Source organism: Protopterus annectens, chromosome 8.part0 (assembly GCF_019279795.1).
Source record: "Protopterus annectens isolate FY-2018-M chromosome 8.part0, PAN1.0, whole genome shotgun sequence".
NCBI lineage: Eukaryota > Metazoa > Chordata > Ceratodontiformes > Protopteridae > Protopterus > Protopterus annectens.
Genome location: NC_056741.1, coordinates 1,386,699,122 through 1,386,714,198, shown reverse-complemented (window position 1 = coordinate 1,386,714,198; position 15,077 = coordinate 1,386,699,122). Strand labels below are relative to the sequence as shown.

General features: G+C 42.0%; 1 protein-coding gene across 1 annotated transcript in view; it reads right to left on the bottom strand.

Moving 5' to 3' along the window:
• The window catches only part of SIK3 (SIK family kinase 3), a gene marked incomplete in the record, with an annotated part of 4,425,276 nt that overhangs the window by 549,132 nt on the left and 3,861,067 nt on the right, over positions 1-15,077 (bottom strand). The window contains 1 exon segment of the mRNA XM_044080968.1: positions 3,757-4,114. Coding sequence (XP_043936903.1) covers positions 3,757-4,114 — 358 coding nt within the window.

Below are 15,077 nucleotides of genomic sequence, written 5' to 3'. Positions count from 1 at the left end.
AAACTCAAGCATTTTCCTCGAAACAATGGAAAAGGTAAAACGCTTCTATTTCTGAACTTTTTTGCCAGAAGACTGAGTAGCAGATCTGTCCTTCTGCTTTCTGATTCATCTCTTGTTGGCTAAACTTTGTTATTTCCTCCATAACCTGGTCTCTATCAAAAATGTCTTTAATCCTCCAGAAAAAAATATTGAAGAAAACTGCATACAGCAGCTTAAATCTCATACCTGTCTCTTGATACTCACTGTTGGGACAAACTTGCTTTTCTTCTACAGTGAGTAATTTCCTCCTGCCACAGTTTTGTCAGGAGCAGTTCTTTCTGCTGGTATAACTACATCTTTACTAACATAGGTCTTGGCTGCTTTCTGATAGCCAGATATGGAGCAAACACACAATGTGTCCTGCTGGGTAACAAATCTTGCTGTGGAACACCAGTGCAACTGCTTATCCATACTTTCATAAAATGAATAGTCTACTTCTACCTGTTTCTCTGATAAAGGGTAAAAAGATATTTGTTCTACTCTGTGTTCTGTCTCCTGTCTATTTTAAACATGTTTTCTTAAGAAGTTCCACGTGTACCTAGTCCTTCCTTCGTCTCAGTCCTTAATTTCTCAGTTGTATCAGCTCATCTGAAAAGCTACTTAAAGCTTTTTCTGTTTTTTTCCTAGCCTTTTATCATTTTAACTTTTTGCAATCCTCCAGTAACTCACTTATTTTGAAAACCTCTCAGTGCATCTAATTTCTCCTCTAAATTACTGGAAGCCATTTCCTGCACTAAATGTGAGACCTAAACTGCTTTTTGATGAGCAGCTGAAATGTTCTTCACAACCAGAGCTTGTTCATACTCTTTCATGTTGATTTTTGCTTATTTTCTCCAAACATCATCTTTGCTTGCATCTAGAGAGTACAATTACTAATCAGTAACTGGATTCTACCCAAATTGAAAACTGTACTGGCTTCTTAACAATTATTCAGTTTTCACACTGGGAAAGCTCTAATCGACATGTTGCTCAGTCTGAAGCCATCCTGGTAGTCAACAACATAAATGAACATGGAGTAAAAAACCCAATCCTTGCAAATCTTGGTGGAACCTCCTCAACAGCTCTCTCTTACTGTAGCCACTTTATAGAGTGAGATGTCTGGTAGGGAAAGGGACTAAATTCTGAGGCAGGAAAGGGGCAGTCCACATCTATCTGCCAGGTGTGACAGCCACATATATGGATCAAGTGAAGGAAATTATTATAAAAAAACTGCCCTCAGAGTGAGACAGCCTGGCAAGGTCTCAGGAAGATGACTGCAGGACCCAGGCTGGAGGACGACAACATCCTTATTTTACCAATTCTGGTTACTTTGGGATTAGTGACCTTTCTGAAAACTGCTCTGTCCTTTACTAAGATTTCCATAACTAATATTTTTAAACTGCAGATATCCACATCAAAACAATAACTAATGAGGGTTCTGCTGCATTTGTGAGAACATGCTGAAAAATTTCCTTAGTGAGGGTTTTGTCTCCTGCTCTTGTTTCTTAAGCTTCACTTTTGCTCCTGGTCTAAAGAGTAACATTCAATCAAAATGTGCATTCACAAAAATTGATATTGTATGGTGGGACAAAATATGTGAGGTGAAGGCAGGCATAATGTTATGTGATAATTTCCACTGCCTGTCACCCTCATTTAACAATTTGTGGTGTGTGCAAGGTGCAATATTAGGTTAGAGCTCAATACTGGGGTTGGCAATTAAAATTTCAATTTAGTTTTAACATCTTCATTTGGCAAACCATCCAGACCCCAGGTCTCTCTGGAATCTGCTCATGTGGGATACAGAATACATGGCCCTCAAGGAAAAGGGGGAGGAAGATGTGTAAACAAGCTTCTCTAACCTGATTAAAATGCAGGATTCCTTCAGCAGACAAACAGCGAGGCTCTAAGGCTTGGCAGCTTTCTCTAAGGTTGCCTCAGCAACAATGGAGTACACCATGCAAGTTCATTTCAAGCAAGTACAATCCTGTGATAGCAATGGCCAACAGATTAATTTTGGGGACATAATGTTTGGCCCTGTGAGAACCAGAAACAGCCTTGATCCTGAAGCATCAACTCCAAACCGAAACAGTGAAGATGCCTCTGATGCTGAAAGGATCAAGGTCGGAAACACAAATCCTGAATGCACAGTCGAAGGGGTAAGAGTCAGGATCGATATCTCTGAACACTGAAGTCCCACTTGACCCTAACTGATTTACCAGTGCTGATGCAAACAAAGGCAGGGCAACTGGATGCATCGTCTGCATTTGGATCTGGATAGACCCGGGGAGGTAGGAAGCAGTGAACCTAGCTAAAGCGAAGTGCCTCACCCTGATGATAGTGGGTAGTAGGACTGAGACCATATGCTCTGGATTAGTCAAGAAGGCCTGCCACATTTTGTTGAGGTCAAGATCCATTGGCATGGGCTTGTGGTAGTTGACTGACCTGGTAGATTGGGCTCAAGAAGTAAGAAGCTTGGGGGTGGAGACCACAAAGGAGAGTCATGGATGAAAGTCAGGAAACTCAATCACTAAAACTATCCCAGATGATGGAGAAGTAATTACTGCTTCTATGCTTTTTTGCAAAAGGGGATTAAAAACCTTCCTCAAAAGAGAGATATTGTCTACGAGTCTCAACAGTTTTAGAAGGAAAAGAAGTCTGTAATAAAACGCCAGATTTGAGAGGAAGTTAAATCTGCACAGAATCATCAGTAGAAAGTCTCATAAACTGGTCATTCTTGAACAGGAGTGGCAGTCTTATTTTTATTTGCTCAAGACTATTCTTCCTACCTTTAATTGTAGTTGGTTTAAAACTTGCACAGATATTACAATTTTCCTGCTGTTAAACAGTCTCCCTTCTCCATATTAGGAACTACAGTGAACTAGCCAAAAAAACTATGTGCTACCCAAGCAGAAGCAGTAAATGTTACATATACATTAGCTAAGCAAAAATCCAATGGTAAAGGAGATCTGTAACATAAGATGTAATCCATTAACAAATCACTTCATGAAGCTTGTAAAACCCTTGCAGCAAAAGAAAAATGACGTGCAGATACTCTATAAGCAAGCAAAGCACCTGAAGCAAATACAACAGCAGAAAAGGCACTAGGCCAAAAAGAGGAAGGGGAAACTAACACTGTAAAAATGGAAATTGGAATGTACTTACCTGCTACTTGCAACTAAAACAGAAGAGCATTCCACACTGTTGAAATTTATAAAGCATAAAAAAAATGCTTTAGGTAGCATTTGCCTGAATGAAAACCATAACCAACTTTTAAATGTGGCAACAGAGATCTGGACAACAGTCCTAAATTGCACAGTATCATGAATAAGGGAGATGGGACAGGTAGCTTGAGAAATTTTGAGATGTCAGGCCAAGTCCTGCTGGTCTTAACTATTAAGATGATGAAGATGGAAACTGCAAATTCCAGATTCCTTGATGCATCAGAAACACTGCTGGTAGCCTGGAAGGAAAATATTTTAGCAATCACTAAGGGAGCCCTCTTCTACAGTGCAAGGTTTGTCAAAGCTACCACCCAAAAACAAAATGGAAAGCATTCCCATGATAGCTTGACTCATTTTTATGCCCTGTTAAACCCTCTGGTACCCAGATTGCTACTGCTACCTGCCACTTGATTTTGGCTTGCTAGCAGCACAGGGAGACTCCTGTACCTTCAAAGAGTACACATTAAGCAGTAATAAATCTGAACATCACTTTATGGGAAACAAAAGCACTTCTTACCTGTGTGCTTCAGCACTGTCAGCACTGAGTTGCTTGGCTAGTGCCTTGTGGCCCCCATAAGAAACAGGTCTCATAAAACTTGTCCTTTGCTGCATCTGCAAAAGATTTCCACACTGATTCACAGGCATCCCTCGTACATGAGCTGATCCACCTTGTGTTATTGTTGTGCCCTGAAGAAGACTGTTACCCAGCATTTCACAAGGCTCCTGAACTTGGATAGTCACTGGCTGAGGTGGCGACTGCTGGGTCATTCCAATTCTAGGCACGGTAAGGCTGGGTGAAGGAGAACTGTTGCTTGTCTGTTGGAAGAGATGACCATGGGAAGACATGCCTTGGTACTGGGATGGAGATGCAGAACCTAGAAAAGTGGAAATATCCTAAAATTACTCATTTAATCTTCTGCAAAATTATATTTTAAATTTAAGCAATTTTTATGAACATTTTCATAACTGCTTCTATTTTCTTTTTATATAAAAAATACTCTTACTCATCAACTCCCATTTCCATCCTATATACTTTAAAGCTATTGCATAATAAACAAATCCAAGCAGCACACAAATTTTTCTGACATGGCAAGGCCTGACTGCTCTTTCTAATCCCCACAACTACCAGTCAAGCATGAAGAAAACAGCATCACTGGCATACACAGCAAGAGTGACAGATCCCTTATTCAATGCTTTTTTTTGTTAGAGAGAGCGATACTTTATTTACATACTGTGCAATCCCTATGCATAGTGCACTTATTACTTTGGCAATGACTGCTTATACAACCATTTAATAATTATTTGTTTATAAAATATAAATAAACTAGACACATGGCAATCAGAGCTTACATTTAATTTTCAATAACTTGTCACTGAGCACATAAATCCATCACAAGAAAATATTCTACGTAATTTTATTATCAAATGTAATACTCCTTAAACAAAAACACTTAAACATGCAAGTTAACCATTTAGAATACTGTTTGAAATCAGGAATTAACTAGTGACCATACTATTTTCACCATATTACAAATTACAGTTAGACCCATTACTTCATACCTTGTATTACAGTCTGCTTTACTAAAAAGAGTCTCAGGTGGTTTGTTACATATCAATGTACTTTTCAAGCTCAATTTCCATTACAGAACAACATACAGCCCATTTTTTTTACTAGGGAGTTCTATTTCTGATGTCTAACAACAATCATTGCAATTATCTTTTATACCAGTCTTACTGATGGTTTGTCTTTGGTTTCCAATTTCCTAGTTATGGCTTTCTTGGCCACTATCAACACTGAAGAAGGCAATTCTTTCATCTTTTTAATATATGATCTGATGTCAATCTTAATTCTATCTTCGACGAGTGGGTTCGAATCCGATCCATCTCAGCCGATGCTAAAGCTCGCAGCCACCAAATTTCTCGAGCTTCTCCCTTACCCACATTGCACCTATCCAATTACTTCAGATCTTGTTTGCCTCTTCTTGCTATCTTGATGTGGACTACCAATCTCTCTCTAGCTGTATTACATAAGTAAAGTTTTTGCTCTGAATTCTTTTCCATTAAGTAGTTTTTAGTTTATTGTGGTTAATATCTCTGCTCTCTCCCTTGCCCATACAACTTTGTCGTAAATTCTTACATACCAATGTTGGCATTCCCTTGCTTCCTTTTCTTAGCTGGTGTCTTTAGAGTGGCATAGTTGTAACTTTTTCCCTTTTTGCTGCTGCTACTGTTTTCTTCCCCTTTTCCTTTTTCGTACTTGATACTGTCAGATACTATTCATTAGTATCTCCCTTCTCTTATGACCTGGTCTTAACTCTTCATATCATTGGTGCTATCACTCTATCGCTTCTTCTTTCCTATTTAAAAAAAAAAAAAAAAGGTTACCTTTTCTAATTTTGATTGCTTTTCTGCTTGAATTTTTCCTATTATTCTTTGAGTCAGACATTGCATGATGACTGACAAACCTGCCGGTTTCAAGAAATGCACCAAATGTGGGCATAAGTTGCCACATTCGAATGCACACACCCTTTGTTTATACTGCTTGGGTCTGTTACACTTACAGGAGAATTGCTCTATTTGCCATGGATTTAATCCACAAGCTTTAACAGAGCGTAAAAACAAATTGATACTGAAAGGTCTCATCCCTTCCTCTTTTGGAGAAGCCATAGCTCAGACTCCAAAGTTGAAGCCTTCCACTTCATCCAAATCTTCCACAGACTCTTCTCAGAAGAGAAGTGCTAAACATCTGGTCTCAACCCCAGATCAGAAGAAAATGAGAATTCAGGATCCAACTGCTCCCTAAGATCCTACAACATCCAAATCAAGCATTACAGATCCTGCACCTAGTTAGATCAGGAGACAGAAATCATCGAATAAGACAGAACCCTCAGAGCGTCTATATTTTCCACGGACCAGATATTCTCTGTCAGTGGACCCAGTTCCTGACAAACTCCCATCACCTTTTCTGCAGAGGCCAGCATCCCTCCAGAAGTCTCACAGAAGATGATGTGGAGAGAGTGACGAGGAAGATCCTCTCAGCACAGGGGAAGATTGGCTTTCCCTCAGCACCTACCCCTCTGGGTCAGGTTACCTGACCTTGCACCACACCACCCCCCTGCAAGTTCCTCCTCTAACACCATCCACTGCCTTACAGTCACAGGATCCCAGTTGTCTGGATGCATCAGTCTCGGATCCGAGGATCTCCATATCCTTAGATCTGACATCGTCTCTGAGACCTCTGATCCTTTCGAATCTGGAGAGCTCTCAGAGCTAAAGCCTGCCTGATGAGTCCGGGGTGCAGCATTCGACTCCATTTTCGGAGCTGTCTCTGTTCCTTGACACCTCGGCACTGGACAGTTCAACTCTGGCTTCTTCCTTGAGGGCAGTGCCGACAGAGTGGAGAGAGAGGGGATTATTCAGAAACCTGCTTTCTCAGATCGGATCCTCTCTCTCTGGCTCCTTCGAGCTCTGTCTTTGAGGCTGTCAAGAGAGTGTTCTCTACCTCAGCAGTCCTGATGGAATCTTCCTCATTGGATCCTACATATTCCACCATGACGCCCCAGTGCCTGGAGCCTCAACACCTTTTTTCAGGAGGACATCCTGTACCAAAACCACAGGTTCCTTCCCAGGGAATTTTGATTTTGTCTTCCAAGACTTCCCCAAAATATCCCACTGAGGAAGTGCCGTGAAGAGGAAGTGCAAGAGGAAACACCCAGACTCCCCAAATGAGTCAGTCACTGAAGGCACGGATTTCGACGAGGGTGAAGGGTCCCCACTGTCACCTCCTGAAGATGTTCCCTTTGGAGACATCCTAGGGATCTTTAAACAGAGGGGTGGCTGGACAACCTCCAACCCTACATCGGAGGAATCTGTTCTCCTACAGGCTTTAGGTATGGGACCCTCCACTTCATGAGTGACATGATCTCTAGGCAGGCATGGAAGGAACCTGACTCCATAGAATCCATACCTCAAAGGCTGGACAGGATAATGGCACCATCTCTAGATAGACAGTTTTGGGGGGAAGGGGGTTCCAGTTAATGCCATAGTTGTTGAGGTGGCCACTAAGGGGGAACTAGCTGATGAGAGTTCCACTGTCCATCCACCCAACAGAGAGTTGTGGGTGATGGACAGACAGGGGAAGCATGTCTTTGCTTCAGCGACCTTTGTCTTGCCAGTATCTGGCCCACTTTATTAGACTTCAGAGATATGACCAAGGAGTTATCAAATACTCTCTCAGGAACCATTTCTAGAGTGGTTCGAGATTCGGTAACTTCTCAGTTGGCAACCCTACAGTCAATATACAATAGTTCCATGAGATTAGTTTCCAACATAGTGGAAGGGACCTCAAGAGCTGCGAGTTCAGGTATTTCCATGAGAAGGCATGCCTGAATGTGCTTGTGCGATTTTGCAGAGCCATTTAAGTCCAATTTCGTTAATGCTCCCTTTGACAGAACTACTCTTTTTGGCCCTATGGTCAAAGAAACTCTGTCCAGATGTGAGAAGGTAGGAAAGACTTTGTCTACTGTGGGCATACGTTTTTTGGCACCCCCCCCCAAAGATCCTACTCAAGGAATCAGCAGAGTGGTCGGAAAATGTGGTTCAAAAAGTCTCAAGGTCCTTTCTATGACACATGTGGAGGAAGTGCCCCCAGGGGCAGAGTGGGGAACTCCAAAGGACGTTGTCTCCCACCAGGCAGAGGTGGCCTGCAAAACCAGTGTTCACGACAATCTTTCTTTTATAAACCCTACAAACGCTCATGAATGGAAGCCCGACTGTCCACCTCTGGAGACAGACTGGGGACTTTTATCCTTTCAGCAAAGAGTCTGGCTAGACTTAACAAAAGATACTTGGGTGCAGAGGATTATATCCAGAGGTTATATAATACCTTTTTCCCTACCACCACCAATTCTCAGGAAAATCCCAGATGTTCCACCGAGAAAGAGGGATCAAGCAGCAATTCAGATTCAAAAGCTTCTAGAAAAAAAAAGAGTCATCCAAGAGGTCCCACTGGACCAGACAGGATCTATAAGTTACTCAAGATTCTTTTTAGTACCAAAGAAAACAGGGGTCTGGAGACCAATTTTGGATTTAACAAATCTGCTCACCAAACCAAGTTCCGGATGGTCACATTTCAGTCCATTATATCTTTTCTGGGCAAGGACGATGATGTGATCAATCAATAGCTCTTCAGGACACCTACTATCATGTAAAGATAAACAGGCAATCCAGAAAGTACCTACACTACTGCCCTTTGGGTTCACCAGAGCCCCCATGACAGTGCAGTAGTGGCAGCTTACCTCAAACTGCAGGGATTCTGAGCATTTCCCTACCTGGACAACTGGTTCATTACCACTCCGACCAGGCATCAACTTATACATGCAAGAGATCAGACTCTCTTTGGAATAACTATAAACTACAGCAAATCACAACTTCAGCCAACTCTAAGACATTGGAATTTATTGGAGCACTGTTCAACACAAAGACTGCCAATGCCTCCTTACCAACACACAAGTTCAAATAATAAGGTCACAGATCAAGAAGGTTGTAGAGAACACATCAATCTCGTCCTGCACAGGTCTCCCAACTCTAGGCCTCATGGCGGCGGCGATAACCTTAGTTCTGTTGGCCAGATTTTATATGTGAATCCTCCAATGGATATTGGCTACTCAATGGTCAATCTTCCATCAGTCAATGTCATATCAGATAAAAATTACCAACACTTGCAAAAGAGATCTCTACTGGTGGATCCAATCTGATCAACTACTCCATGGCCGTCCCTTTATTCCCCAGCAGCCCAAGGTCATAGTGACCACGGATGTTTCCCAGATAGGGTGGGGGACATTATCTGGGAAGACACTCCAGGGTACTTGTTTCCCTGAATAAGCCAATTTGCATATAAATATTCTAGAGATGAGAGCAGTGCTCTTGGCATTGTAAGTATTTCAAAATGTTCTTCCGTCTGGGACAACTGTGATTCAAACAGACATGTCAGTTGTCTGGTGCATCAACAAACAAGGTGGAACCAAATCTTATCCATTGTGTCAAGAAGTGGTCAGGGTCTGGTAGTGGGCGATCTCTTCCAAATGCTTTCTTCTAGACACGCATATTCCAGGGAGATCCAACGAGATTGCTGACAGACTGAGCAGGTTCATTCTTCTTCCACATGAGTGGTCCCTCAACAAGAAAGTGGCAGATGAGATTTTCCATCCATGTGGCCAGCCATGCTGCAATCTTTTTGCCTCTCCCCTAAACAACTGCAGCAACTGCTTTGCCCTGATTCCCCCACAGGGACAGTCACCAAGGGATACTCTACTTTATGACTGCAACCCCCCCCCCCCCAGTCTCGTTTATGCCTTCCTATCAAACCCACTTATTTCAAGTTTCTGCAGAAAGCTGCCAGGTTGAAGGGCAGAGTAATCCTCATTGTTCCCTATTGGCCTCAACAAATTTTGTTTCCCCTCCTATGACCTCACCTGGTTCAACCACCATGAAACCTAGATCCAACTCCAGACCTCCTGTCTCACCCTATGGGCATGTCACACATGGCTTTACCAAACCTCAACCTGACTGCTAGGCTTCTCCAGTTCCTTTAATAGCCAGACAAGTTATGATCTCATCACCTGTCTGAAATATAATTTTTGCCTTCCCATAAACCCTCAACAAGGAAAATGCATTCAAGTAAATGGAAAAGGTTTGCCCTTTAGGCTCAGTAACACAATCTTGACCCCTTTTCAGCTCCCATCAATCACATTTTAGATTTCCTTGCACACCCATTTCACAACGGTGCTGGTTCTTCAGCAGTTAAAGTACAGCTAGCAGCGATCTCAAACTACCATACTGGCTTTAATGGCACATCCATAGGTTCTCACAAATTGTGCAAGGCCTTCTTAAAAAGGGGCACTTCTTTTAAAGCCTCCTTTTAAACACCCTACGCCTCCAATGGACTTAAATTTGATGCTTCAGTCTCTCATGCAACCTCCTTTTGAACCAGCAGCTACATGTGACCCTAAATATCTTACAAAGAAGTCAATTTTCTTGGTTGCCATTACTTCTGCAAAACGAATTTCTGAGATCCAAGCACTGTCTTCTAAACCCCCTTACTTGATTTTTCCACAAAGATAGAGTGACCTTATGTACCAAACCGACTTTTCTTCCAAATGTGGTGTTAGAATCCATCAATAGATTTATCAATTTACCAGTGTTTTTCCTAGGTTTACCAACAAAGGAGAATGCATCTTACATTTACTGGATGTTCATAGGCAATTGTGATTCTATCTAAACAGATTAGAAAAAAAATCAGGAAAGCAGAACAAATGCTTATCTCCTTCTCTGAACCAAAATTGGGAAAACTAAGACTCTCTGTACCAAAGGCAAGCATCCAGTCTGGTGGACCCCAGCCATAAACAAGCTCTACAACAAAAGGAGGAAGCTACTACAAGATAAGGTAAGACACCTTTGATCATTATAAGTAAAAAACTAAGAGCTCTCATAAAATCATCCAAGGCAAATTTTGAGAGAAAAATCGCCAAGGACTCTAAAGACAATCATAAGGCCTTCTTTAGCTATGTTAGAAACCTAGGAGGAAACTCCCAGATATGCTCAGAATTAGTTCAAAATGTGAAAATTACTGAACCTACACACATTGCTAACATACTGGCTGACAGGTTCAGTGCAAACTCCCCCCCCCTCCCCCCCAAAAGGAGAGATATCTATTCCAGAGGATTGTAGCCCCCCAAACATCTCCAACGCCCAGGTGAGAACTGCCCTCACTAAGGCAAAAAACACAGCATCCATGGGACCGGATGGTGTCCCCGGCTGTGTGCTTCATGAACTCAATGAGGAATTAAACCCACAGTTAGGACAGCTGTTTAATCGTAGCCTCACCTCAGGATACGTACCCAAGGAGTGGCGCACGGCGACTGTGGTCCCACTTCATAAGGGCGGTGCCTCCACAGACCCTGGAAATTACCGCCCCATTAGCTTGACAAGCCTTATCTGCAAAGCCATGGAGAGGATCATAATGGAACTCATAAATAAAGACATAGGGAACTTGCAGACTTTGGATCCAACCCAGTTTGGCTTTGTCAAAGGCAGATCCTGCCTCTTAAACTTGGTTGACTTTTTCGAGACAGTCACCAAGGCCATTGATGAGGGAAAGGCAGTCCATACAGCCTACCTCGACCTGGCAAAGGCCTTCACACAATACCCCACTCAGGTATCATCGAAAAACTCATCAGCTTGAATGTAAACCCATACATCACAAGATGGGTTGCAAACTGGCTAAGTGACAGAACCCACAGGGTCAGAGTTGCTGGAGCCATGTCAGACTCAAAGCCTGTCACAAGTGGTGTCCCACAGGGCTCAGTCCTGGGTCCACTCTTGTTCGGCATCTACTTTTCTGAAGTACAAGCAAACACAGGAGGGTTATGGCTGACAAAGTTTGCAGATGACTGCAAACTGGGCGCCATAGTCGAAAACACATCTGACACAGATATCCTCCAGAAGGGCCTCACAGAAACGGATAACTGGTGCCAGAGCCATGGCCTGAAGTTAAACGCCAAAAATGCATAGTCATACCCTTTGGGAAAAACAAGGTTACCCCTAGCTACCATATAGGTGGCAATCCACTGAGCACAGAAAAGTCATCAGGGATCTGGGGACCCAAGTTGACAGTAGCCTTCGCTTGACACTCATGTTGCTAAAGTAGTTAGGAAAACCTTCTATATCGCCCACCTGATCATGAAGGGATTCACATCTAGATCAAGGGAGGTCATCGCCCCTGTACTCATCACTCATTAGACCTATGATTGAGTACAATGCCCCGTTCGAATGTATCTGACCAGACACCTGCTGCAGCTTGAAAGGCCCCAAAAGTTCCTCACCAAAAGGATAAAGGGTCTCAAAATATGTCTTATGCTGCCCGACTGAAAGAACTCCAGCTCTATTCAGTCTCATACCGCTTGCTCAGAGGTGACCTGTGCCTGACATATAAGGCCATGTCAAACCCAGATTTGATGAACATGCTTCACCTCAAAAAATCTAGATCCCTCAGAACCACAAGGGCGGAGACTTAAACCTTGACACGGTTATAAATAGAACGTGCTGGAGGGACAGATTCATCACCCAGAGACTCCCTATGCTGTGGAACAAAATCCCGGTACATGTGAGGCAGAGCACCTCGCTGGCCTTGTTCAAGAGGAATCTTGACCAATGGATGGGAGATCGCAAATATACCCCAGGGATTACTTCAGTGTCACTGCTTGACAGAGGCACAGAAAAATGATAGGCATAGTTTTTATTCAAACTAAAGGGGTGGCGAAAGCCACATAACTATGGGCTAGGCTTATAAATGCCCTTGGGCAGATAGCCTAGTATGAACCTATGAACCTATAAAACCAGATTCCAAAGTTACCCCACCAAAGTGATCAAAGTGGCTAACAAACTGCATTTCCTTTGTCTGTGCTAAATTGGGCATTCGTCTTACACATCCCTTGAAAGCACACTCCACTAGATCCATGGCTACTTCCATGTTTTTTCAATCAAGAATGTCTATGGATTATATTTGTGCAGCAGCAACTTGGGCTGCTCACCATACCTTTGTCACTCATTAAAAATTGGATCTGGTCTCCAGAGGTAGGGCATCATTTGGTTCTATAGTGCTCAGAAATATCCTTCCTCGAGTCCACTCTGGATACAAGTAGCAAGGGATGCTTTCCCACTCGTTGAGGATAGAATGAAGACTGACAACATCAGATAAAGAAGTTATGTACTTACCATAGCATTCCATCTGTGTTGTCGATCTTCATTCTTCCTCACCTCCCCTCCCACCAACCCCCATCTTTGGCTTCTAGAGGAACGACTCAAGTATTTACATGGTCTCTACATATGTATGATATGTATCTGTATGTGTGTGTGTATGTGTGTGTGTGTGTGTGTGTGTGTGTGTGTGTGTATGTATATATATATATATATATATATATATATATATATCTACACACACACACACACACACACACACACAAGTGGGTCTACCTGAAATCGCAGATCGCCGACAAATAGAACACCGATACCGGAAGATCGACAATGGAGAAGACCGACAGTTGAGAATCCCAACGCTGAAAACACCGACAAGTTAAGTGTGCGATAGGGACGGACGTTAGGGTCAGGGTGTGGGTAAGGTAAGTGTGTGATAGTGACAGACGTTAGGGTAGGGTGCGGGTCAGGTAAGTGTGCAATAGTGACGGAGTTTAAGTTTAGAGGCGGGTTAAGTGAGTTAGGGTTAGGGTGCGGGTAAGGTAAGTCTGCGATAGTGATGGACTTGAGGGTTAGGGGCAGATTAAGTGAGTTAGGGTTAGGGTGTGGGTAAGGTAAGTGTGCGATAGTGACGGACCTTAGGGTTAAGGGTTTGGGTTAAGGTTAGTGCATACATAGTTGTGTATGTAAGGTTTAGTGTAGGTTTGTAAGGTTTTTGGTGTGCTTGTGTTTGTGTTTTTCGGGAAGGGTATTTGTTTTGTTGATTGTCAGGATTTTGGTTTGTCGGGCATGTGAAGTTTCGTGTTTCTGAACTTTTTTTGTCGGTTATTTCGTTGTCGGTGTTTTGGCTTGTCGGTGTTATCAGGTAGACCCATATACGTACGTACGTTTACTATCAAAATGTCATGAGAAAAAATAATTCCTGCTCAGAACATCAAATGAGAGGTTTACTATCAAAATGTCGCGGGACAAAATAATTCCCGCTCAGAACATGGAATGAAAAGCACAAAAAAAACATTCAACAAATCACAATGTCAAATCAGCTGAACAAATTCAGCAGATTCGACATTAAAATCGAACACATCACGTGATGTCTGTGTAGGAGCACAGGTAAACTAAATTCCTACACCTCACATCACATTTTTGCAGGGGGGCAAGCACCCCTCCCCTTGCTAACTATATAGTCCAACTCCGAGATCGCACTACAGTGAGGAAAAGGATGAAATGCATTTCCTGACATGAACTTTCAACAAGGAGATGTTCAGCAAGATGGAAATTTGAACATCCATGTTTCAAGTTTTCCATCTGTGGAGCATCTCCGTTCACAATTTTAATAATAAACTATATATATATATATATATATATATATATATATATATATATATATATATATATATATATAGATACACACACACACACACATATATATATATATATATATATATATATATATACATACATACATATATATTTATATGACTCTGGATATGGCTCTTCCATAATTCTCTTAATCTTAGCAGCAAACAAGATCTGAATTGGGTAGGTGCACTGTGGGTAAGGGAGAAGCTCAAGAGATTTTGTGGCTGCGAGCTTTAGCACTGGCTGAGGGATTGGATCTGAACCCATTTGTTGAGAAAGAATGAAGATCGACAACACAGATGGAACATTATGGTAAATCCATAACTTCTTTTTATTTTATACCAAGTTAACAAAATATATCTTTACAATGAAGTTAAATTCTTTTCCAATACAGAAGTTAGCATAGTGCTCAATTCACTTTTGTAACAAAGCAACTATTTCCATTCCCAAAATATATGCATCCAAGTATCTCTTTCTGAACCATCACATCTCCAACAAATACCTCTTGCTTGCGGGAACACTTTTCAAACATCATATGGGTATAAAAGTATTTATGCAAATATTTCCATGCAAAACTCTAAATTTCCTCAATTTAGTTGCATACCATTATATTGTTTTTAATGTTTATTGTATTCTCTTCTCAAATCTCATATTGCCTTACATGTTTATTACTCTTTTCTGGTCAGTCATTTCTGTTTGCACCTCAGTTATAAAAAAATCTATTTG